The sequence below is a fragment of the Lolium rigidum genome, chromosome 1, assembly GCF_022539505.1.
Source record: "Lolium rigidum isolate FL_2022 chromosome 1, APGP_CSIRO_Lrig_0.1, whole genome shotgun sequence".
In the NCBI taxonomy this organism is placed as follows: Eukaryota; Viridiplantae; Streptophyta; class Magnoliopsida; order Poales; family Poaceae; genus Lolium; species Lolium rigidum.
In genome coordinates this window covers 59,868,283-59,893,199 of record NC_061508.1, presented here as the reverse complement: position 1 = coordinate 59,893,199, position 24,917 = coordinate 59,868,283, and the positions used below count along the sequence as shown (strand labels likewise).

Below are 24,917 nucleotides of genomic sequence, written 5' to 3'. Positions count from 1 at the left end.
GCCGGAAAACATGGAGAGCACGTTCAACTGCCGGAGCTTCTAACGACCCCAATCACCCCATATGTGCTTGCGGATCGGGAAGCTCTTGAAGCTAAGCGTAAAGAACTCCTTGCAAAATCCGAGAACATAGTCAAGGTTACAACATCAGTCCTTCAGGACAAGATGGAAACCGAAAGGCTAATCGAGCAAGCCAAAAGAAACAAGCGCTTGGCGGAGGAAGCACTCGTGAGGGCCAGAGAGCTTGCAGACGAGTGGAAGACCATAGTGAAAGAAACCCATGAGGAAGCGAAGCATATGCGAAGATAAGCTAACCGCCCTCGCAACATCAACTTGACAGAGCAACTCGCCCCAAGCCTCTGGCAACTCCAAATGATAACATGCGGCGGAGCTCCTAGCCAAAAGCAATGACGAGATCGATATCGAGCACCTCCGTGCAGGCATTGCCTCGGCCATGAAGCAACAAAGTAAGGCGGAAACTTCGCGCAGGTTGGAATCCAACCCGGAGGCATGCGTATCTAACGCGCAGAAGAACGCTACCTATAGTCACGAGAGCGCAGTGATGAACAATCGCGCACCGGATCAACGGAGCGCAGGAGAAAGACCAGGGAGCACCCAAATCCGATCCCCATATCTTCGGATACTCCCCCTGGGGATAAAACAAGGGAAAGGACGCGATGTACTCTTGCAAGGACAAGTACCAGAACCCATCACCGCCCTGGAACTAGTACGCGCCTCCGCGCCCTCGTCAGCGAAGTCCTGCAGGAAACGCCAGACCCCATGGGCCTGGTGGAATTAACATACGTGACAACGTTGAGCCCCGGAGGAGCCGGAATGAAGAACACGCACCTGAGCCCTGGAGGAGCCGGAATGAAGAACGTGCACCTGAGCCAAGGCAATCTCGGAATGACGGAGGTAGCAGCCATGATGGCGAAGGCAGCCGCCGCAGCTGGAGCCAACGCCGCCAAGAGGGACGCGGATAATCTGACAGCGGAAGCAAAAGGCCTCGCGGGCCCCCGCACGGTTCTCCATCACCATCACCTAGTAGGGGAGGTGGAGGCGGAGGCCGGAGGTCACACTCCCGCTCAGAGTCCCCTGAGCACAGGCGAAGCTCGCGTGACGCACAAGAATGTCTCAATGAGTGGTGGGCTAGTAGAAACAGTGCCTGAAAGCTTTAGCAAGGACTGAGTGAGCGCCAGCGTGGTGGCCATAGTCGCCCGCGTGGATGTCGCACATAATTTGGCGACCTAAAATTCTGGAGACGCTGCGCTTGTACAACTCCTTGTTGATGATGGTGAAGGACTTGCAGCGGCCCACAATCATGCATGCTTCTTTTTCGTCCATGGGAAGTGTTTGCCGCTCGAGGTAGTTCATGTATGGCTCCGTCCAGTCCCAAGCATCCGAGGCGACTGCGACCAGCACAGGGTCAGGGCTGGGGGCTCGGCGATGTCGATCTCGCGGGGCGGCCGCAGCGACGGGCGAGTGAGGATGTCGAGGAAGATGCCCGGCGATGGTGATTCCCGCAAGGACTCCTTGCGGGATACACGAAGTGGGAAGGAGGGGTGCGGTGGTGGAAGAGAGGACGCAGTGACGGTGCCCCTCCAGTAGGGCTCTCCATCGAGCTCGATGATGATGGCGGCAACGATGAGGTGCGGCAGGCACGATGGGGAGCCCTCGTTCTCGTCGAAGTGGGGCTGATGTGGGGGGCGATGGCGTCGTATGCGTGGATTCATCGTGCGGGTTGACTCGCTAGGGGAAACTGCCGTGCGGGTGGAGCGTGGGTTGCAAGGGAGGTGGGGGAGCGCAACGAAAACTATGGACGGGCGAAACGTACCGGCTGACGACGGAATAGATTCGTGTTTTTCAGGTAAGTAGAGATAGAGATATACTTCGTATCTAATTAATTGCGGATCACATCCCTAATTTTTGTTTGTTAGGCAATTTGTTTGTAATTTACCTTTTTTTTGTTGTGGAACCGGCCGTGAGACATCGGATACAAATCGACGGTCCGGATGCTCCAAATCTCCTTCACCAAACGCGTTGTACGACCTACGACCATCTCCAATATAATAGTAAAGATTATATGTACGTTATTAAACAGTTGTTTTGCTTAAACTATAAATGGGCTATAAGAAATGCCCGCTCATTGTAAAATGTGTTGTTTTCCTTGAATTGACAATGCCATTTAGACATGTTCTACATTCACGTCACTATTAGTATTTGCCTGCTTCATATGTCTATTTTTAGCCAATGTAGTTCTGAGTATGAAGTTGTATGTCGTGTAGTCCATGATGGAGAGATGGAGCTGCAAGACCGCTACAACTTGCACCACCAAGCCCGTCGGCAATACCAACAAGCATGGCCGCGGCAATCCTTCTGTATGCGGTAAGGTTTTGGATTTCTCGCTTTTCTCTAAAAAGTGGAAAAGAGCAAATAAAAAGGTAAACACTTGTCTCGCACATAGAGATGGTCTACCTGCATATTTAAGCAGATGGGCTAGCTGGTGATGAAGGCACACAACAAAATCAACACAATTATTTGCCCTAGGAGAGATCAAAGTTAATGGCTTCGCATCCGGTGTCACAAGCTTGTGCCCCCAACAGCAGCATCAACATAAGGTTCCATTTGCAGTTATGCATTTTAGACACTTAAATCTTGCATGTTAATGGTTTTAATCTTCTCTATTTGGAGAATCTGCTGCGTACTTAGCTAACAAAGCATTTAACAGATCATGTAATCAGATGCTTGGAGATCACGAGGTAGTCAAGCATGGAAGTTGAGTTGTGGAAATCAAAAGTTAATCATGTAAAGATACCATCTCGCTTCATTTCTTGCTTTTGTCACATCCACATTTAAACTATTTTGCATTGTTTATATGTTTCGTGTTAAGTCTGAATCACTCTTTGGTGTTTTTAGATTGCTTTCAGATTTTTTTCTTCCAAGAAATCATATGTATCATATGGCTAGAAAGCAACAACCTAACTAAAATTGGGAACACCATTTTCTACATTTCTCTTGCTAGATGTCTTGGTTCTGCAATGTATTATGATCTAATCCTGCACGTCCTTTTTCTGAAAATTACTAGGTGTGCCGGCCAAACTGTAGATCAAGGAGACTAAGAAAACAGATCAAGGAGACTAAGAAAACAATCACCGTATGGCGCCAGCGGCAAGGGCGCCTCCTCCGCTGCTAGGCTTCTCTTTGGCAACACCTCCTCCACGTACGTCAAGGTCCACTACTGTAGGTGCACCTTGCTGATGTAGGTGCTCCTCCTCAACTCCGCCAACGAGCTGCATCTATTTGCTGTTGTAGGTGCATATTGTTCTAAGCATGTCTCACACAATATTGTTCCTAATTGTATTATACAGCAATAATGTATGCAACTGATGTTTAGCGTATTATCTGTCTTCGCAGGTTCAGCAATGGCAAGCTACTGGTGGATTCTTTAAAGGCTAGGTGGGTTTTATATGTTTCAGTTTACGAATCCTTTGAGAACTGCTACTTGCGAGGACATACAAAGACAACTAGACGAGGAGGAGAGTGACTTTCTGATGCTCAATCGTACGCCAAGGACAAGGAGCGGGGATTAAAGAAGAGGATGTACAAAATAAGAAAAGAAAATGAAAGAAAGAAGATCGGGTAGAAATAGGGTGACTTTGAATTGGGTAAAAGAAAGTTGGTTTAGGTTCTTTTACATGTGAGCTAGGTTTCTGAAATACTTATTGTGGCAAGTGTTTTAGCTTTTATATTTTTTCTATATTTGAAGAGTGAGACTGAAACATATACACATGATAATTGCCTGCTATTGTTGTACCCGATTTATGTAGTACATTTAACGAGTGAGAGTCTTGCAACTTTATTCTTTTCACTTCCACAATTCATTCATGCATGTTAGTTTGTGTCCGTTGTGCAAGGAAAAGAGATGCTCCGAGACATATGTGGAGACAATCACAATGGCAGCTATGGTTATGGTTCGCTTACCTGGCGAATGACAACACAACCAAAAAAGGGCTTAACGAGCAGCTCTAGCAGCTACCGTAAAAGGGACAAAACTGAATAATAACCGCCAGTTTTCCGCCCCCCCTAGAAAAAACGTGCAGTGCAGCACCCGTACTTTGACCAGAAACCTAATTTTTTTTACATGCAACATCAAATTCTGCCCGCCGAGCGGTACTTCTTCAAGCTTCGAGAGGGAATCGAGCGTTACACTCACTTCTAGTTTTGGCGGGACGAAACTTTCACCCCATCCCTTCCCGCTCCCACGACGCCGCTGCCATCGATCTACCGGCCCAGCGCTCCTTCGAGGCTGTCGCCACCGCGAATTGGCGCCATGGATTCCTCCGACCTCCCACCGGCCGCTGTTCAACTCCCTCGTCCCACCACGCGTGCTTGCCAGCCGCCGCCCATGCCGCCATCAAGAAGAGGAAGTGCGCTGCCGCCGCTGCTTCCCCTGCTTCCCTAGGCCGCTGCTTCCCTGAATGTTGCTTCCCCAGCTGCCGCTAGGGCCGTCGTCGCCCCGATAGTCGCAAGGCAGAAGAAGGTCAAGTGTCCCTCGATGCAATCAATGGTAGGGATCAAACCGGGAAGCGCTATTGGATTACAATTGAGGACATATTTTTGAAGCTCTTGCCTCCCGTGGAGAATCCGGTGGATCGCACCTATCGGTCACTACAAGGCCGGTGGGATGTGATCAAGTCTTTTTGTAGCCGTTGGAGTGGAGCATTGGAGCAAGTCCGAGCTCTACCTCTTCCAAGTGGTAGAACCATAGATGAAATTGAATCCATTGCAATGGAAAGGTACAAGGAAATGGCCGGCTCCAAAGGGGAAGCATTCAATCTTCAACATTGTTGGAAGTTGCTTGAGCATATGGAGAAGTGGAAGTTGAGGGAGGAAGAAGCAAAACCACAAAAGGGAGATTTGCTTAAGTTGGATAATAGTGATGAGGAAGGAGGAAGGGACAAGGGGGGGCCGGAAGGAAACAAGAAGGCAAAAGAGTGGATGAATATTGAGAAATAAAATTCCAAGTTGGCATCCAAAATTGAAGAGTGGTGCTTCGGCGGGTGATGGTGCATTCGGTGGAGGTGCTACACGAGTGGTGCTGCATTCGGTGGAGGTGCTACGGCGAGTGGTGGTGCTGCATTCGGTGAAGTTGCTACAGCGAGTGGTGGTGCTGCATTCGGTGGAGGCGCTTCGGAGGAAGGCGGTGCAGCTTGAGCGTGCCTTGCATTGATGCGTTGATCTTTTTTGGGTGTGATTCGATGCGAACATGTTTGCAAACATTGCTTAAAATTGTCGCGTATGCTGTCATGAACTGTCAAAGAAATTCAGTTATGCTATATGGTTTCATTTTACAGTCCAAAGCGCAGTGATGCTACCTCATAAAAGCAAACTGGGAAACAACATATTCAAATATGATATTCAAATATGTTGTTTCCGGTTCGCGTTTTACGGTAGCTGCTAGAGCTGCTCTAAGGCGATATTCTTTACATTGGTGGGCACTTGAAGTAGTGGTTACGAGCTAAGTGGAAACTTAGTTAATATTATATATATATATATATATATATTTCATAATTGTAGGGTTATTACTTTGTACCAAGATAGTTTAGAATTGTAGATTTTAACTGAATTATTTTTTATTAAAATAGAATTATATTATATTATTATTTTACTATTCTTTTAAGAATAAGTTTGGCCCGTAGCAACGTACGGGCATTCAACTAGTAATTAATTTGTAAAAGACAACAATTATAAGCAAAAACGTTCCATCTTTGTTAACCTAAAAATTTATGGCCTAATTTTGGGGACTCCAGCCAACTAAGCAAGCGCAACACAATTTGATCAAAGAGTAGAACCAAGGTATTCTATAAGCAATAAGACTGCCCTACATATTATTTTGGAAATGAACTAACAAAGAACTGGCTGAAAAAAGATATCTAAAAACAAAACATTGGCATACTGAAGCAAGTGAGAGATCTCTAGAAGTAAGACCAAAGTTTTAAATAGCCGATTATAACCTAGTTATAGCCTTTTGGAAGACTTCCTGCTACGACTATGCTATTTATAGGCTAAATGAGAAAAACCGCGAATAGCCGGTTATAGCTCTATTTGACCCCTAATTAACCTTTAATTTAACCACTAAAGTCCATATTTTTTGAATTTATCTTTTATTTCCTTTTTATTTCATGTTATTTAAAGTTTTGCTCAATCTAATCTGATAAATCTTTTGAATTAGTTGAATATTTGTTTACGTTTAGTAGTTGAATGAGTTGTACCTCGAATTAGGCTTGAGTCATTTTTTTGCAAGATATGACTGAAATTTCCCTTTTTTACTAGTTTTGCTATGTCTCAGTCATCTGAGATTTTATTAAGTCTAAGTCACTTACAAAAAGTTGCTTGAGTTGCACTTTTTTGTTAAAAACTGGACTGAGTTGTACTTTTTTTAAACTGCAGTTCACTTTTCTGAGGTGACCGAGCCTTAAGAAAATCTCAGTCAACTTAAACATAGAGACACCCTCTTTTTTATGGCTCTAAATGGATTAGCCCGCTTGCCTTTCTTGTATAACATGTTCACGGGATTACTAATCATCTTACCTGTTAGGCAATATTGGAATTCAAAAAATACAGAAAAGGCAACAGCAGGGGAGAGGCGAACGCATCCGTTGAAGATCACGGTGGAGGAAAAAGAAAACCTCCAGCCCACAACGTTCGCCTCCTCTAATCACTCGTCCACCTTCCCCATCCAGCAACAGACCCGTCAGCGACACCCGAGGGCCCACCGGTCAGCCAGTCATCCGAGCAGCGAAAAGTTTAAATATGATTCAACCGCCCGCGCAAGAAAAATCCGGGATCGCCTCCGCCCATCTCGGCCACTTCCTTTTTTTCTCCCCCAAACCCCTTCTTAAACCCCACCCCACCTCCCCACGATCAATCAACCAGTCTGCACAACCTTAGCGCGAATCAGCAATGGCGCCGAGATCGCCTTCCCCCACCGCCGCAGCACACGCGCCGGCGCGGGCCTCGTCGACCCGCGACCGGAAGTCCCCGAAGAGGTTCGCCGACGAACCGCTCGCTGTCATCACCAAGCGCCCTCGCGGTGGCTATGGGGCGTCCGCCTCAGGGAAGAAGAAGAAGGCGACCAAGCGGAAGGCGGCGAACACGGCGAAGAAGACCAGGGCGACCACGACCAGGAGGAAGAAGGATGCGCTGGCGGACGAGTGCGCGGACGAGCCGGACCTGGACGCGCTGGCGGACGACGAGGCCGACGAGCTCGCCGCCCTTGAAGAGGACGCGGGTGCGGGTCGTGAGGCGACCAGGCGAGTGGCTAAGCGGCCTGCCGCCAAGGCCAAAAAGTGGGAGGAGGGCGACCCGGAGTTCGTCGGCGCGCAGGTTCCCGCCGACGTGGCGCGCGCGAAATGGCCCAAGCGCTACCAGCGGGACGGCAAGAGGTAACACGCGCGTCCTGCCTTGTCTCCCCTAGATCGACCTCGAGTATGCGTGTCTCTGGACGTTGTGCTGAATGTTACGTATTTGTTGGTGGATCCGTGTATGGTTCAGCACGATTGGTGAGGAGGAGGAGGAGGTGATGGCAAGGTGCCATTACGAAGCAGCCAAGGTGGAAGAAATCATCTATAATCTGGGGGACGACGTCTATGTGAGGGTATGCTCTGTTTCTACACCTGATAGCATTGCCATTATGTTTCTTGCTATGATCGATCCTTGTTCATCTTAATTTTAATTGTGCCACGAGCATATATGAAATCCTGCACGCCTAATGTGATTATACTTACGCGCTTGTTGTTATGGAATTGATTATTGTGATATACGTGCTGCTATGAAAAAGATGAATCTCATATGCTTGCTGTTATGCGAAATTGATGATTATCTGGTTGTCACTTATTTCTGCATTGAACATGAATACCCTTGTTCCCTTTTAAAAATGAAATTAACTTCCCACATCTGTTTGTTCTGGTAATGACATTTCTGGCACCAAATTGCATATATGTGGCACCACTTATTGCGAATATGGTTGCAACCGTAAATTCGTTGCTATCTGATGTTTGCACACGTTGGCAGAATTGTCCTGATTCCATTTTTACCATTATAATGTATAGGCTGGGGGGGAAAAGGCAGATTATATTGGAAGGATTAATGAAATTTTCGAGGGCACCGACAACGGACGTTACTTCAACTGCCAATGGTTCTTTCGGCCCGAGGACACGGTGATTTTGACTGCCAAGTTGGTGGATGACCACACTCATGATCCAAAGCGTGTGTTTCTCTCTGACGAGGGAAATGATAACCCGCTGGACTGCATTGTGTCAAAAGTCAAGATATTGCAAACTGATCCCAAGGTTAGTGTTGTTGTTCAAAAACGTGTGTTGCTTCCTTAATATAGTGCTACTGAACCTTTTCAACTCCTTGTTTCAGCTTCATCAGGCAGCTACAGCCCAACTAGTGGAGGACTACGATCTTTACTATGACATGACCTACACCATGGCATACTCGACATTTGCAAACGCCGTAAATGGTAATTGTTGTTGTGACCCTAGAATCTGTTCAGTTATGCAAATCAATTGTTGACCTATTTAATGTCTGAATAGTACCAGCACAGATGCTATATTTTCTTTTAACTCTATATAGTTGTTTGAATTCACTCCAGATAGTAGATCTTAGAGAATATATGTTGAAGTTACTTTCTTATCTGTCCATGGTTATCGTAACCTGGTTTAAGTAAAAATAATAGAAGATTGTCCTATGTCCACTCTCTTTTTGTTTTCAAATCATAATTCTGTTGATTGTTTCAGTAGAAATTAGGATGCCATTATTTTCTACACTAAGTTGTGTTTATGCAAACAGTCGTAAATATTTTTGGGAGTGAGAGATAGAGTTAGCTTAGGTGCAGCAGAGGCCCAGAAACTTTTATCTTTTATAATTGAACTTATAGTTCCTTGATATCAACTATATTATTTTCTTATTGCCAAGGGCATGAGTGCATGTAATGCATGATCTTTCAGTTCAGAATTATAACTCAAATTTTGCTTGTAGATATTAACGAAAGTTTAGGGATTTCATCTAATGTGGATTCGGAGGCTAACACCCTGCTGACAACAGCAGCGTTACTTGATCTTTATTCTGGTTGTGGTGGCATGTCCACTGGATTATGCTTGGGTGCAGGACTAGCTGGCCTGAAACTTGAGACGGTATCATTCCACCCTATAGTTTTATATAGAATAACTTGTCGATCATCCTTTTCTGTATCTACAATAATTTGCTTTCCTTTTATATATCAGCGATGGGCAGTTGACTTTAACAGCCACGCATGCAAAAGCTTCAAATCTAACCATCCACAGACCGAGGTTGACTCATGAATATTTAATTCTCTTTCAGTGGTACTAGTTCTCCTCTTTTAGTTGATCAAACTTTTTGTTCTGATTTCTGAATATAGGTTCGGAACATGAAAGCGGAGGATTTCCTCTGTTTGCTCAAGGAATGGGCACTTCTTTGTGACAAATATGTTCACAGTAATAATGCTGGCGCAGCTCCTCCCACGGAGGATGAGGAAGAGGGTGAACTTGAAAAGGATGAGTTTGTTGTAGACAAGCTCACTGAAATCTGCTATGGTGGTGCTGATAGGAAAAGTTGCATCTATTTCAAAGTATTCCACTACCTATCTGGTTCATTTCTCGTGCTGTACTTTTGTTGTTCAGGTTGTTGTAATATTTTCTTTGAACAGGTCCAGTGGAAAGGATTTGGCCCCGAAGAGGATACTTGGGAGCCCATTGAAAATCTTTGGTTTGTATATGCTTTGGCATATTTGGCATATTTCTATCCCATGATAATGTGTATTTCTATTGCAAGTATAGGAAAATGTATGTATGTTGTGCACTGATTTTTGTGTTTTGCATAGTGATTGCCCACTGAAAATAATGGAGTTTGTTCAAGAAGGTTACATACGAAAAATCTTGCCTTTGCCTGTGAGTGCTCTAGCTAGTCTTTCTTCTTAATTTTTAATCTGACATTAGATTGGCTGATGATGTTTACTTGATTTGTTACATATTAAAAGGGTGATGTAGATGTCTTATGTGGGGGCCCGCCTTGTCAAGGGATAAGCGGGTTTAATCGGTATAGAAACCGTGACGAACCACTAAAAGATGACAAGAACAGACAGATAGTCATCTTCATGAACATCGTTTCTTATCTGCGGCCAAAATACGTTTTGATGGAAAACGTGGTGGATATCCTTAAATTCGCCGATGGATATTTGGGTAGGTATGCATTGAGCCATTTGGTGGCTATGAAATACCAGTCCCGGATGGGAATTATGGTAGCGGGCTGTTACGGTCTTCCACAGTTCAGAATGCGCGTCTTCCTTTGGGGTGCCCTCCCTACAATGGTTTGTTTTTTTATTCCATGTCAGTGTCAGTTGTTTCTACAAATTTATTTGTTAGATAATTGATGTGGTGCATTTTGCTATGCAGGCGCTCCCAAAATATGCTCTTCCGACTCATCACGCCGTTGTACGAGGTGGAGCGCCAAATGCATTCTTTGTAAGTAATTGTAATGCAAGCAAGATAATAATGAAATGCATAAGAAGTGTAAATATGCTGACCATCTTGCTTTTTGTTGCAGGAAAACATTGTAGCGTATAACGAAACTCAGAAGCCAAACTTGGAAAGGGCATTGGTTCTTGACGATGCTATTTCAGATTTGCCGGAGGTATGTATTTACTTGCCTTTTATATGTCATATTCTGTACATCTTGTCTTACATCGGTAGTGTAGGTTGGTAACGATCAACCTAGTGATGTAATGGAATACCTTGTTGAACCAAAGACGGAATTTCAGTGCTACCACCGCCTTAGTCGCAAAGGTAGTTGTATAGCTCTTTTGATAATACAAATGCATGCCCATATTTTGTTTGTGAAAATTCTTTCCCCTCTGCATTTCAATTCAGATTTATGCCTTTAATGTGATATTTTAATGTTGTTTCATTGTTCTAGAAATGTTGGACTGCTCATTTGGAGATATAGCTGGTCCTGTAGAAGGAAAGCTATTGGATCACCGGCCTCTAAAGCTGAACAAAGATGATTTCGAGCGTGTGAGGCGGATACCATACAAGAAGGTTGGTGGCTCATTTTTTCCAGTTTTTGTGTGATTACTCCTTTCCTTTCGATCACAATTTTGAGTTATATATGTTTTAGGGGGCCAACTTCCGTGCCTTGGAAGGTGTAAGAGTAGGGCCGAATAATGTTGTGCAGTTTCACCCTAATATTCCACGAGTTTACCTTGAGTCGGGCAAACCATTGGTATGTATTCAACTGTTCAATGCCATACATTGTTTCTCATCTCGTCACAAATGCTGAAGAGTACACGTCTATATGTCCAGGTTCCTCAGTACGCGATGAATTTTGTGGGGGGCAAGTCTTTGAAGTGAGTGCCTTATATGCACTTTTTTCTGAAAAATGTACCGATTTGTTGATGGATGCTTTTTATAAAATGCATGCTGTGATGCTTTTCTTTTGTAGGCCATTTGGACGACTATGGGGAGACGAGACAGTTCAAACAGTTGTGACCAGAGCTGAGCCACATAATCAGGTCAGCTTTGTCATAAGCTGCCTTATGTTTTGAGCAGACTCTGTTTATTAGTTTCTGAACAGGTTTCGTTTTGCTACCTACAGGCTATACTGCACCCAAGTCAGGCGCGTGTGTTGATTGTTCGCGAGAATGCAAGGCTGCAGGGGTTCCCGGACTATTACCAAATGGACGGACCCATCAAGCAACGGTAAGTTTATGAACCATTCCTTTAATTGTATGTAAAATGAAACTGAACATAATGTTTTCGCCCTGTATTATCTGATACTTGGCCCTTTAAAGACTGGAGCTTGGAGACATTATATTCTATATTTGAGATTAATGAAAATGTCATGTAGAAAGAAAAACAAATCCTTGTGACATAATGAGTTAACAACTCAACTGTTTATGATGTTGTATGTTAACCCCAATTAGGCATATGCTTGAATCAATATTGTTTAGTTGCAGCATCTCGCTGTGCAGCATGTTTAAGTGGAATGCATTTTCCCGTTCAAAATTTTTTTTGTTTCCCTGATTATCAATTCCTTGTTTTATCGTCATACTTGCAGGTACATGCAAGTCGGAAATGCGGTGGCTGTGCCTGTCGCCCGAGCTCTGGGTTACTCTCTGGGCCTCGCATACCTGCACAAACACGATGGGAGCAGCGACCCGCTGTTTGTGCTGCCCGCCAACTTCTTCAACCCGGGGCAGACCGAGGCCATCGCGAGGGCTTCATCGGTTGGATTGCCTGCAGGCAAGGTTGACGAGGAATAGGATGCAGGAAGCTTCCTTTGCTGCTGGTCTCTTGAATTCGATTCATTTTTGAAACTTAACTAGCTTGCTGTAAGTGGTTATAGGATGACTTTCAAGGGCACTACTGATTGGGTGTTTATTTCTTCTGTTCATTCATGTTTCTCTTAAACATTCTTTGCTGGTTGAGACATGATCTTTGCTCTCGATTGATGACTTTCATCAATACAGTGGTTATCATCCTGTGCGTTTATGAATAACAAAATGTTTGATGCACTTGCGCCTCATGATGGCTGCTGCTTTCTCCCTTGTCTATTTACATTCGGGTATGTTCAAGTTCTATCTAGTGCTGAATCATCTTCTTGCTGGACTGAATTGATGCCGATTAAACTGGAATGGAAGAACTAGCGGTTTTATTTAAATTTAGGCATTATATGTATCTAATCTATTTTATGGTTGTTCTGTTTTGGATACCTGGACAGCGAGTAAAATATTCAAAATCCTTGGGTAGGGATCGGCAGGGATCTTCAGTGGTCACAAGGGAAAATTAAAGTGGCAAATAAGTACACCTGCAGACTATTTTGCACCCAAAGCTTTTGCCTCCATTTCAAAAAATAATTTTGCACACAAAGCACTCTGTTTCAAACTGTTTGGGAAAGTACAAGGCTGCATGGATTTCCGGGATAGATGGACCCATATGATCTTGCTGAACCGTGAATCCGTGATATGCTGACAGGTACATGCAAGTCATGACGACCCGTTGTTCGTGCTGCCTGTCAAGTTCTCCACCCCGGGACAGACCAAAGGCCGTCGGGTTCCCTGAATGCGATGTGCTAGAGCAGTACTGAAGAATCATGCACAACCTTACTTGCTAGTTGCTACCCACCTGCATTCATCGATCGGCGGGGTATAAATAATGCCATGATTCACATAAATTCAGTATTGAACGTTCCAAATTTGTTGAGATACCTTTGGTGAGATTTAGACTAGATACAAATGTATCTAGACACATTTAAATGTGTATATCCTCATTTTGAAAAGGAAACTGCGTCAACTAAACATGCAAGAGGAGTCAGTGGCACGCTGTGTCGCTGTACGCCTGTACCTTGGTAAGACTCTACCACTTGCGTATTCCTGTAATTTATGTTGCCCGTGACGGAATCTTCATCCGCCATGAACCTGGACGTGTAATAGGTGATCACGGGGAAGCCAAAAAGCGTGATCGGCTATCCCACCCAACGGTGAATAAATATCGTATTAACAATCTGTTAACCTGTGTATTATTTTCAATGATATATTTTTTTTGACATATCAATGATATATTTTAAACAAGCAGAAAATAGGTTTTTAGGGTATAAAATTGGTTTTGTTGCGACAAAATTTGAAATCCGAGTTTCGAAACAAAATAAAACATCATGATAGATTGTGAAATCCAATGAGACTACATTAAAGCAGATATAAAAACTTTGTGAATCATGAAAAAATTAGATAAACTCAGCCGATATGTACAAAGTTATATACATGTGAAATTGTTGAAACTAATTGACACGCGATGCAATATTAAATATACCACAGGAAGTTGTGTTCTAATATTTCACCAAGTTTTATAGACTTTTTCAAAGTTTCACCAAGTCTCAAAACTCTAATTTCAATTTTTTCAAAAATATATTCAATATCTTTCTTGTTTTGAAGCTCTCTTCACTAGGAACTTGAATGTTCAAATGGTTCGAAAATTGGACACATAGTTTTAAAAAGTTACAGAAATTTCAAGTTTGACAATTAGATCTCATAGTGTGAAAGGAGAGAGAAATGTAACCGACAATTTTGATGTAAAGTGTGAACGAGAGTGTAAATGCATATATTAGGGCATCTCCAACCGCGCGACCAAACGGACGCGCTGGTTTTGGGCCGTTTGGGTGGCCGAGCGGACATGCGGACAGCGGCCCGCGTCCGCGTGTCCGTTTGGGTCGTACGCTGCGCCCAACGCGGTGACCCAAACAGACGCCACGTGGTTCTTCTTCCTTGCGCGACGCTGCGCCATGGCAGGCCTCGACGGGACAGCAATGGTGGACGGTGGAACGCGCGGGAAAGTTCCCGCGCGCACCAATGTTTTCGCGCGCGAAAAGCCTTTGGCGCGCGCTCGCGCCCAAGTTTCCCGCCAGGCCACCGGCTATAAAACACGGCGGCGGCCAGAGACCGCATCACACCCTCTCCACCGTCCTCTCCCCCTCCACCTTCTTCGGCGCCATGCCGCGCACCCTGCAGGCCACGTGGGCCAAGCTCTCCCTCGTCGCTCGGGCTAGGTTCCCGCGGACGGAGGAGGAGGAGCGCGCGGACGCGCGGTGGGTCACCGACGACGACGCGCTCCGTGTCGCTGCCAAGGCGGCGGCGAAGAAGGAAGGGGACGCGGAGATGGTGGAGGCGGCCGCGGACGGCTGGCACGAGACCGCGGACGGCTGGTACGAGGCCGCGGCCACCGCGGAGGAGGAGCCCGTGAACGAGGAGGACCTCGCGCTGGCCAACATCAACGCCGCCATCGAGGAGCGTCTCGCCGACCTCACGCGCGTGACGAAGGAGCACGAGGCGACCTGCCGGGCCGGTCGCCGCCGATTAGGCGACCTCCTCGGGCGGAAGAACGAGCTGCTCGCTATGCGAGCAGCCCGCCACCTCATCCAGATGCCTTCGCCCGAGCGGCGCGCCCGGAAGGCTGCTGCGTCGGCGGAGCGCGGCCGACAAGAGCGTATGCGCCGGCGGAACGGGAACCACGAGGCCCAGGCCGCCGGCCGCGTCCGCCTGGAGGCGCGCACCACTGTGGAACGCGCCGCCCTGCAGGAACTGGAGCTATGCGGGAAGCGGATGGTGCCGCCTCAGGAGGCGGAGCGCGAGCGCGCCCGAGGTGCGCGAGCGGAAAGGAGGAGGATGATGTCCTCCGCCGCGCCACCCAGCTCGTAAGCTAGAGTGGAATCCTCACGCGTACAGGCCGCCCGCGTCGAGTGAAATCCACGGCCCCGACGGCGAGCCGGCGAGGGAGTCGCCGGCGAGGCCGCCGGCCCCGTACGTATCTATCTATTATATACTAAAAGCAAAATGCGGAACTAAAATAGAGACACCAGGTTAATCCACATCCACATCACTTAAATTATTTTAACAATTGGATCTAAAACTTGTGGCTATGATTTAAATAAATATTAATTGTTACGTAACTGAAAAGCAGTTCAGTTGACACGATCAATTATGAAACTACCACTATTTTTTTTTTCATATGATAGAATAGATCGGGCGCAGAAGGCATTTAAGATAAGGCAAATCTGATCGTGACATTGATGATCTCCTCATACTAAGGTGTTATTCTTTTGCATAATAACGTGTCAACCTAGCTACAACTATGGAAAGAAACTTTTTAGGGGAAGAGATTCCGTACTAATAGGCAAGTCCGTTCCCTTAAAAGGATAAAAAAGGCATGTCCATTTAGGCAAATAATCGTAAAGATTCTGATAATAGGTAACATATTTAATATTACGTAGTATCAAATATGGAAGGGCACTCACCGGAAAAAACAAAAGTAATCCGTAGCGTTCACGTTAATTTTTTTTAGCATCAAATCGTGTCACTATGGGACTCTAATTGCTTCTGATAGAAAAATTCGTAGACAAAGAAACTTGGTGTATAATAATCAAGTAAAGTAGGAGTCTATATAGATAGAGTACGTGTGAGACATTGAGTTGCTAAGCATAGAAAAATATGCTATTCAGTTCACGTATGATGTAAAAGAAAATTGCTCTTAATTGTGGCACATATATGTCTTGATGTAAAATGACACCGGCAGAGAAAACAACAAAATATCCTATTGTATACATTTATGTGGTCAGTCCACCGCCATTTTTTTTCCGGTCCAGCCAGCTACAACTTGCATCAATATTTATGTTCAGTTTCCATGCATTTTTTTCCTCCATCGGGCCAGGTAAGTTCATGGACATCACACGAAAAGACATGTATTATAGCCTATAATAAATCGTACATATGTTAGATTTATTTTAGCTATTAGATCTATAATTTTACTGATACCATTAAGATTTTAATAAATGTGTACATGTACTTTAAATATTTTTTGATGACATGTACTTTAAATATTTTAATGATACAGTCAAGATTTGGAAATGGCTCACAGTGATTGAAGAGTGCATGCTATGAAGGACTTTAACCAGACAAATAAAGTCCTTGATATGTACACAAGCAACACACCTGCACGAGGAAAAGAAGCCAACCCATGTACGTGCCAATTTAAGTTTGTGTGTACATCAAACTAAATTTGAAGTTTAAATCCAATATATCAATAATCTTCATAACTGAATCGGCTATTTCTTGAAGCCCCTCCGAATTACTTCTAAAAGAAGCCCATTTTTCCTCCATAAGGTGGCTTAAGGAATGGTGCATCAACTAATTTTTTTTTATTGATTTGTATACTTGAATTGGCAAATAAAGTATCCCTTCTAACGAATAAATATACATACAAGAATGCAACCTAATACGTTATTCACCCAAATTACCCATGACCGTGACGGGTCCTAATTAGAATGGTGGAGGTTAAATCTTTTACACATACGTCCACGCTATGGATGTATATACGGCAAGCGTAATCCGTATTTGATGCAAAAAAAAATTGTAGAGTTGTTTCTCGGCCTTACATGTATTATTAGGATCTACTAATTAAAATATATGTTCCAATATTCGATATGACTATATAAATAATGATCAATAAAGTTCAGATGTTTCACAGTAAAATAATAAAATGTTGACATAAAAATTATAATAATGATTTGTCATTTCTTAGGAATACAATCATATACAATTTCATTTAGGAATATATTCTTATTAATAAATGATGAATTTATCAATGAAGAAGGAGGTAATGGGACGGAAAGAGTTTGTAAAAAGTAATACAGTTGATGCCCTCGCATTTGTGAGGGCTCCTGTGCTAGTTAGGATAGTAGGCTAAAAAATATTGTAATGGTTCCTTTGAATGAAAAAAAGTTTCTATTTCTATGACACGCGGGCCATGGGCGGACAAGGGGCGGACGCGAGCGACCAGCATTCGGCGTCCGCGGCCACGCAAACTCGCCCCAGATTTTGGCCGGGTTTGGGTCGTCCCGGACACCGCGGCCATCCGTTTTAGGAATGGGTCCGCGCGCTGGGCCGCGTTTTCGTCCGGTTCGACCCATTCGGACGCGCGGGCGCGGTTTGGGTCACCCGGTTGGAGATGCCCTTAGCATTCATTCCATTGGTACTAAGTTCCAACAAACTCAGCATAACTGAGGCATCATGCCTATTGCACGGGCTGGCGGGGAGGTGAACTACCATTTTTTCGTGAAAACGTAAAAAATATTGTGTTTTAATGCGATGACAGAAAAGAAGATTACATGTACAGCTTTAAAAAAAGACCAGCACATCACCATACAAATCAACCCAGAAACTAGGGAGAAGCTAGCTAACCCCCTTAGCTCCCATGCTTATCCACAATCTTGCTTCAGCTTTAATCATGTCGATTAGCGAGGATACTAAGGGTTGAGCGTTGTCGAAGATGGCCTTGTTTCGATGTTTGAAAATCCACCACAGCGTAAGCATGGTCAAGGACGAAGTTCCTTTGCACATCGAGAAGGGACTGGCCCACAGCGCCCACGACCACCAGTCCGCGAAGTCACCCTCGACAACTAGGGGTCTTGGCGTATATCGAATCCATGACATGACCTCGTGCAAAGTTGTCCTAGAGAAAGGGCATCCCATGAGGATATGCACCATAATCTCCACTGATTGGTCACACAAAAGATATCTCCGCGGGTGTGGGAGACCACGCCATGAGAGTCGCTCATGCGTCAAGCATCTGTCTTGACAAGCAAGCCAAACGAAGAACCTCACTCTACATAGCGCCCAAGTCTTCCATTTCAACTTCCAGTATCCCGACATGACCGCTCCTTGGAAGAGGGTGAAGAAGTGGGTCTTCGCAGCCAGCAGAACAATTTCAAATCAGGCCAAAACATTCATCAACCGTTAACAAGGAATTGATGTAATAACTAATAAGATAACTCAAAGAATTTCACATTCAGAAAACTTTCTTTTTAAGCTCAGAAGTGAGCCCCGCAATTCAAAATCAGAAATCCGAATTGTGGATTTTGCTTTCAAGTTTCAACCGAAGAATCCGTAGTAGAGAACAAAATAAGCGATATTATGAAAGGTTTACTTTGGTCGAAACAAAACTCAAGTGTGATGTTCTGGTCTGACCAAATCACCTCAACATCAGTCATCAGGAGAAAATCATGCAACTGAACCATACTACTGAAACTGAATCCTGATGCGGCGATGGCCGCCTCCCATCCCAGGCGTCGCCCACCGCCGTGCGTTCGCCGCAGCCGCAGCTACGGCTGCATCCCCCGCCGACGAACTTCTCCGGCAACACAACCGCTCCCTCGCGGCTCTCCTCCGACGCGGCCGCTTCGACGCAGCCAGGCGCCTCTTCGACGCCATCCCCGCCCGCAACGTCGTGACTTGGAACTCGTTCCTCGCGGCGCTAGCACGCGGCCGCGACGTGAGCGCCGCACGGGCCTTTTTCGCCTCTATGCCCGTCCGTGACGCCGTGTCGTGGAACACGCTCCTCGCTGCCTACTCCCGCTCGCCGCACCCCGACCACCTCGCCGACGCGCGCCGGCTGTTCGACGAAATGCCACAGCGCGACGCGGTCACCTGGAACACCCTCCTCGGTGCCTACGTGCGCCGCGGGCTCATTGGCGAGGCTGAGAAGCTATTCAATGAGATGCCGCAGAGGAACATCGCTTCTTTTAACACGATGGTCACCGGGTTCTTTGCTGCTGGCCAGGTGAACAAGGCCCTTGACATGTTTGATGCGATGCCTGTCAAGGACTCCGCCTCGCTGAGCACGATGGTGTGTGGGTTAACAAAGAACGGCCGGCTTGATGAGGCAGAGGAGCTGCTGACAAAGCGCTTGCGGGTGACGGACATGGACAAGGCTGTTGATGCTTACAATACGCTGATTTCTGCGTATGGGCAAGTTGGGAGGGTGAGCGATGCCAGGAGATTATTTGATATGATTCCCAGAGGTCAGTACCAGCACAAAATGACCAACATGAGGGTCTTTGAGAGGAATGTTGTGTCATGGAACTCAATGATGATGTGCTATACGAAAACTGGCGATGTTTGCTCAGCTAGGACACTGTTTGACGAGATGCCGGTTAAGGACCTCGTATCATGGAATACTATGATCGCTGGGTATGCCAAGGTGTCAGATATGCAGGAAGCAGAGAAGCTGTTTTGGGAAATGCCTGATCCTGATATAGTGTCATGGAATTTAATAATACGAGGATTCACAAACATAGGAGAAGTTGAGCATGCCCGTAGTTTTTTCGATAAAATGCCAGAGCGTGGGACCATTTCCTGGAATACAATGATATCAGGTTATGAGCAAAATGGGGACTACGATGGTACAGTCAAACTATTTACACGGATGCTAGAAGTTGGTGGGATGCCTGATCGGCACACCCTCTCCTCAGTTCTAGCAGCATGTGCGTCGCTCCCTATGTTGCGCCTTGGAACTCAGCTCCACCAACTTATTGAGAAGTCGTTTCTGCCAGATACTGCAACTAGCAACGCCCTTATAACAATGTACTCCAGAGGCGGGGCACTAACCGAGGCGGAAGCCATCTTCAAGCAGATGCAAACGCAAAAAGATTTCATGTCTTGGAATGCACTGATAGGAGGTTATGAACACCATGGTCGAGCTACAGAAGCTTTGCAACTTTTCGAAGAAATGACAAGTGCCAGGGTTATGCCAACACACATAACTTTCATTACTCTCTTGAGTGCATGCGGAAATGCTGGCCTTGTCTCTGAAGGATGGAGGGTTTTCCGCACCATGGTTCATGAGTATGGCATTGCTGCTAGGATTGAGCACTATGCAGCACTTGTCAATCTCATAGGTCGACATGGTGAGCTTGATGATGCATTGGAGGTAATCAATAGCATGCCAATTGCTCCAGAACGATCTGTGTGGGGATCTTTCCTCGGAGCCTGTACAGCGAAGAAGAATGAACAACTGGCTCACATGGCTGCAAAGGCATTGTCCAAGATTGACCCTCAGAGTTCTGCTCCATATGTTTTGATTCATAACTTGCATGCTCATGAGGGGAGGTGGGGAAGTGCGTCTGTTGTAAGAGAAGAGATGGAACGTCAAGGTGTTCACAAGCATCCTGGGTACAGCTGGATTGATCTGCATGACAAGGTGCATGTCTTCATCTCAGGGGATACCTCGCATCCCCTTATCCAGGAGATTTTTTCAGTCCTAAAAGGTTTCGACATGTCATGCCGAGATTGGAGCTAGACGGTACGGTGAAATTGTTGTAATGTTTACAAAGAAAATTAGTTTGCAGTGTAGAAACAAAGACGTCCTGTCTTCGGTTCTTCTTGACTTGTACATCGCATTTATGTTACTGTTTCTACCCTACTGAAATCAACAAGCAGCTAAACAGCTATCTGCACGCTCTATAATTTACTAATTTGAGTGTCCATAGCCATCAGTTAAGATTCTTTATCTGTTTGTTGTTTCAAATTTTGGTGAATTTACCCATGAATGCCTAGAGTATACTACATAAATGATTTATTTTTACAAAGTGTTGTGATTTGCTGGCTTTTGGTAGGTCCGAAGCTGCACAATTCAAGAAACGTGGAGCTGAGCAAAGAAACTCAAGTGAGTTCATGTTACTCCTACTTACTTTTTTTTGACGTGTACTCCTACTAATCCGGTACATATGGATTTTGCACATTCTACTTTTATGTGTTGTTCCACATTTAATCATGAAAATGTGTTGACACGTAATTCTTTCTGAAACACACACGTTCAAGACCCTGTTCAGCAGATCCCACTACAGTTGCAATCACAGATTTACACATAAGTTCATTTTCTAGTAACATCATTTGGTTTTAAGCCCCTTAAACGATCAATAATATGCGTGCATGGCTGCCTATTTAATGTAATTCCCCACCATGGAGTACTATACTCTAATCCAGTACTATTGCTCTAAGGCTGACCATAGTGGGTAGTATCATATAGTAGTATCATGTATATGATATTTTTTCTATGATACTAGATCCATAATGCATAGTATCATAGACTAGTATCATAGTTTTGCTATATTAATTGATTTGTAGAATCCCAATATAAATTTGTGTACAAGATTTATTTGATACTAACTTTTCTCGTGATGTGCGCTATGATACAGTATCTACCTATGATACTCTAATCTCCTCTCTCATCATAATTACCTGCCACATCAGCATTTTTGGTGGGGCTAGGATACATGATACTAGCTATGATACTAGCACTATGGCTAGCCTAAACCACCATGTAGAAAGAAGCACCCTTGCCTAATTAGCTCTTTGAATCTGATGAATTGTGCCTTCAACCAAAACATTCAAATCAATGCTTTGAATGTCCCCCGCAAAAAAAAAATGCTTTGAATGTGTCAAGCAATGCACAAATAAGTGAGAACGTATGCTCCCAAACCCTCACTTCTTGCTTATACAGCTATACTGTCATACATGTTAAGCTTACCTTTCGATTTTGTGAGTAATTAAGGTGGATAACTGGAATAGTTGAAGGCCGAATAGAAGCAGAAACAAGTTGAATTACAGTTCGGTAAAGGTAATGCGCGTTAGCAGAAAGATGGGTGGATGGATGACGAAAGTCTGCCCAGTTAGTCCTAATCATGCATCAGAACTTATAGTTCTAAGAAATTTAAATAATAATATATCTGTAAAACAAAACATGCAGACTCTAGGCGAAAAGTTTTGATTAGCCATTATCCATACTCTTAAATGCACGAAACCCAAGGCATGTTATGCTATTTACCAAGACTAATTATTACCATGCAGCCAATCACACAATTACTCCTTTTTTTGTAACTCCCGATCCATTAGCCACTCTTTGAATTAATTCCTCGCATGATTTTCAATATGAGCCGTTTCCATGCAGCAAGTGATACCAGCATTTAAGAGCCGGCTTTGCCTTTCCTCCGCTCCATATATATTTGGCTACCCACGTTCTAGTCTTGTCTTCATCAGTTCTCATCACAGTATTTGTCTGCCCACGATCTAGTTCTAGAGAGAATGGATTGCAACGAAGAACAGAGGTACGTTTGTTCTTCTATCATACAGAGTACGTTTTTTCTTCTATCATGCAGTACAATTGTTTTTGCTAAGTTGATCTATCTTATTTACAATGGACCAGCTTGTGGCCTTATTGGCCAAGTGATTGGCTTGATAATTTCCTGCTTGAGGAAGAAGCACTCTTCTCCAATCTACCCTTCCCGAGCTTCTGTTGCGAACCATTATGCTCTACTGGCTCCGCCGTTAGGCAGAGTAGCACTCTTCAAGGTATGATTTCTGTTCTCCATTTGATTTGAGCAGCACTTTCTGAAGTTCTAGACCTCTCAGCTCATTCTCTTGTCATATGCGATGCTGCAGAGTTTGATACAAACTTTGAGGATGATGTACAGAGGTATTGGGATGATGACGGCAGAAAAGGGAGCGAGAAGGAGTTACCACTACTGTGTTACAGTGAGGAGAACGGAGCGGCATCAAACACGATGACAGCAGTCCCTGTTAGACCAGAAAAGGTGTTGACATTCGAGCTTGTGTCACAGCACTTCTACCTGCCAATCACGCAGGCAGCTCGAGAGCTGAATGTCGGGCTCACCGTCCTGAAGAAGAGGTGCAGAGAGCTTGGGATTCCCAGGTGGCCGCATCGCAAGATGAAGAGTTTGCGGGCCCTCATCAACAATGTCGAGGTTCCCTCTTTATCCATAGTGGTTTTCTTATCTCTTACTACGCTGAATCAGTCTTCACATATGTTTCAACTTCTAATCATGTCCTATGTCGGGTCACCGTTGCAGGCTTTGCAGGAGGCAGGCAAGGCGAACGACGAGGAGCAGCTGAGGGCGATGGTGGAGATGCTGGAGCAGGAGAGGAAGCTCCTGGAGCAGAAGCCATGTGTTGAGCTCAAGGATAAGACGAAGAGGCTTAGGCAGGCCTGCTTCAAGGCCAACTACAAGAAGAGGCGGGTCTTGGCTCTTGGAGCTGGGGAGGCATCGAAGTAGTGTTGATGCAGTCATGCAGAGCATCTGTGCTTATGACAGGATATATATCGTGCAAGTATTTCTTCCATGTTTTATCAATAGCAGTCTAGCGTGTCCTAGTCCTGTCTCCTACGTTCTTCTACTTTTCACTTTCGGCTATGTAACCCTGACCTGTGGGAGAACACAAATTATAACACGGAGTAGCAGAATTGGGCTAAACACCTGCTTGCTACTGGAGAATATTTGCTAGGAGTAGTAATTGTCAAGCATGTGAGGCATCATTCATATTTACATTGCGCTATAATATGCTATTATTATCGTTCTACAGTCTACACTACACAATTCTACTGTTCTCAAGTTTCAAGCAGTAACCATGTCTGTCCTTTCGGCCGTGTCCCGCTGCTGCTTGCCAATGTCGACGTGCTCTGACAAGATCGCCCTGAACTCGTCGCCGGTGAGCGTCTCCTTCTCCACGAGCACGTCCACAAGCTGGTCAATGACCGGCCGGGTCCTCCTGATATGAGCCTTGGCAACCTCGTATGCCTCGTCGACGATGGCCTTCACCGTCCTGTCGATGTCGGCGGCGAGCTTCTCGGACATGGACTTCCTGGCCAGCATCCGCAGCACGAGGTCTCCGCTCTGTGCGGCCTGGTCCGTCAGCGCCCACGGCCCGATCTCCGACATGCCGAACGTGGTCACCATCTGCCGCGCCACCTGCGTCACCTGCTGCAGGTCCCCCGCGGCGCCCGTGGTCACCTCGGGCTCGCCGAAGATCACCTCCTCGGCGGCGCGGCCGCCCAGCCCGCCGACGATCCTCGCGAAGATCTGCTGCTTGGACACCAGAGTCGGGTCATCACCTGGCAGGAACCACGTCAGGCCTCGCGCCTGCCCTCGCGGGATCAGCGTCACCTTCTGCACCGCGTCGTGCCCCGGCGTCAGCGTCCTGCAATGCAAGAATCGATTTTAGTCTTCAGTACAAGACGAGAAGAAATCAGCCGTGAAAATAATCGTGTGTGAGTGTGTGCTTACGCGCAGACGGCGTGGCCGATCTCGTGGTAGGCGACCAGCATCTTGCTCTTGCCGTCGGTCATGCTGGTGCCCTCGAGGCCGGCGACGATGCGATCGATTGAGTCGTCGATCTCCTTGACGGAAATGCGGTCCTTGCTGCGGCGGCCGGCCAAGAATGGCAGCCTCGTTCATGAGGTTGGCGAGGTCGGCGCCGCTGAACCCGGGCGTGCGCATGGCGACCACGCTCAGGGACACGTCGGTGTCCAGCCTCTTGTTGGCGCTGTGCACCCTGAGGATCTCCTCGCGGCCGCGCACGTCGGGCAGCCCGACGGACACCTGCCGGTCGAAGCGGCCCGCGCGGAGCAGCGCGGCGTCGAGGATCTCCGGTCGGTTCGTGGCGGCGATCACGATGACGCCGCTGTCGCCGCTGAACCCGTCCATCTCGGTGAGCAGCT

The 24,917-nt window shown here is 45.8% G+C and overlaps 2 protein-coding genes and 1 pseudogene across 2 annotated transcripts; 2 read left to right on the top strand and 1 right to left on the bottom strand.

Moving 5' to 3' along the window:
- Positions 1–6,960: 6,960 nt before the first annotated feature.
- Positions 6,961–12,340, top strand: LOC124708546 (DNA (cytosine-5)-methyltransferase 1-like). Its single transcript, XM_047240229.1, has 19 exons — positions 6,961–7,442; positions 7,552–7,654; positions 8,109–8,348; positions 8,425–8,533; positions 9,043–9,197; positions 9,288–9,353; positions 9,443–9,652; positions 9,731–9,789; positions 9,905–9,971; positions 10,061–10,390; positions 10,476–10,544; positions 10,627–10,713; positions 10,778–10,865; positions 10,996–11,117; positions 11,197–11,301; positions 11,382–11,425; positions 11,521–11,590; positions 11,674–11,777; positions 12,136–12,340. The coding sequence occupies exons 1-19, from the start codon at positions 6,961–6,963 to the stop codon at positions 12,338–12,340; spliced, it is 2,715 nt and encodes a 904-aa protein (XP_047096185.1).
- Positions 12,341–19,106: 6,766 nt separating this feature from the next.
- LOC124708535 (protein RKD3-like) lies at positions 19,107–23,475 on the top strand. Its single transcript, XM_047240220.1, has 6 exons — positions 19,107–20,705; positions 21,019–21,068; positions 22,442–22,509; positions 22,608–22,753; positions 22,844–23,166; positions 23,272–23,475. Exons 1-6 carry the CDS (start codon positions 20,684–20,686, stop codon positions 23,473–23,475), a joined length of 813 nt encoding a protein of 270 aa, XP_047096176.1. The 5' UTR covers positions 19,107–20,683.
- A 339-nt stretch (positions 23,476–23,814) lies between these two features.
- The window catches only part of LOC124708526, a 1,231-nt pseudogene continuing 128 nt past the window's right edge, over positions 23,815–24,917 (bottom strand).

Bases quoted from the DNA above. Each gene is read 5' to 3' on its own strand.
- LOC124708535 (XM_047240220.1), top strand. From the start codon at position 20,684: ATGCCGAGATTGGAGCTAGACG. The intron at 21,069-22,441 runs GTGAGTTCATGT...TGTCTTCATCAG, and splicing joins AGCTGAGCAAAGAAACTCAA to TTCTCATCACAGTATTTGTC. The intron at 22,510-22,607 runs GTACGTTTGTTC...ACAATGGACCAG, and splicing joins GATTGCAACGAAGAACAGAG to CTTGTGGCCTTATTGGCCAA.
- LOC124708546 (XM_047240229.1), top strand. From the start codon at position 6,961: ATGGCGCCGAGATCGCCTTCCCCCACCGCCGCAGCACACGCGCCGGCG. The intron at 9,790-9,904 runs GTTTGTATATGC...TGTTTTGCATAG, and splicing joins GAGCCCATTGAAAATCTTTG to TGATTGCCCACTGAAAATAA. The intron at 11,426-11,520 runs GTGAGTGCCTTA...TTTCTTTTGTAG, and splicing joins GTGGGGGGCAAGTCTTTGAA to GCCATTTGGACGACTATGGG.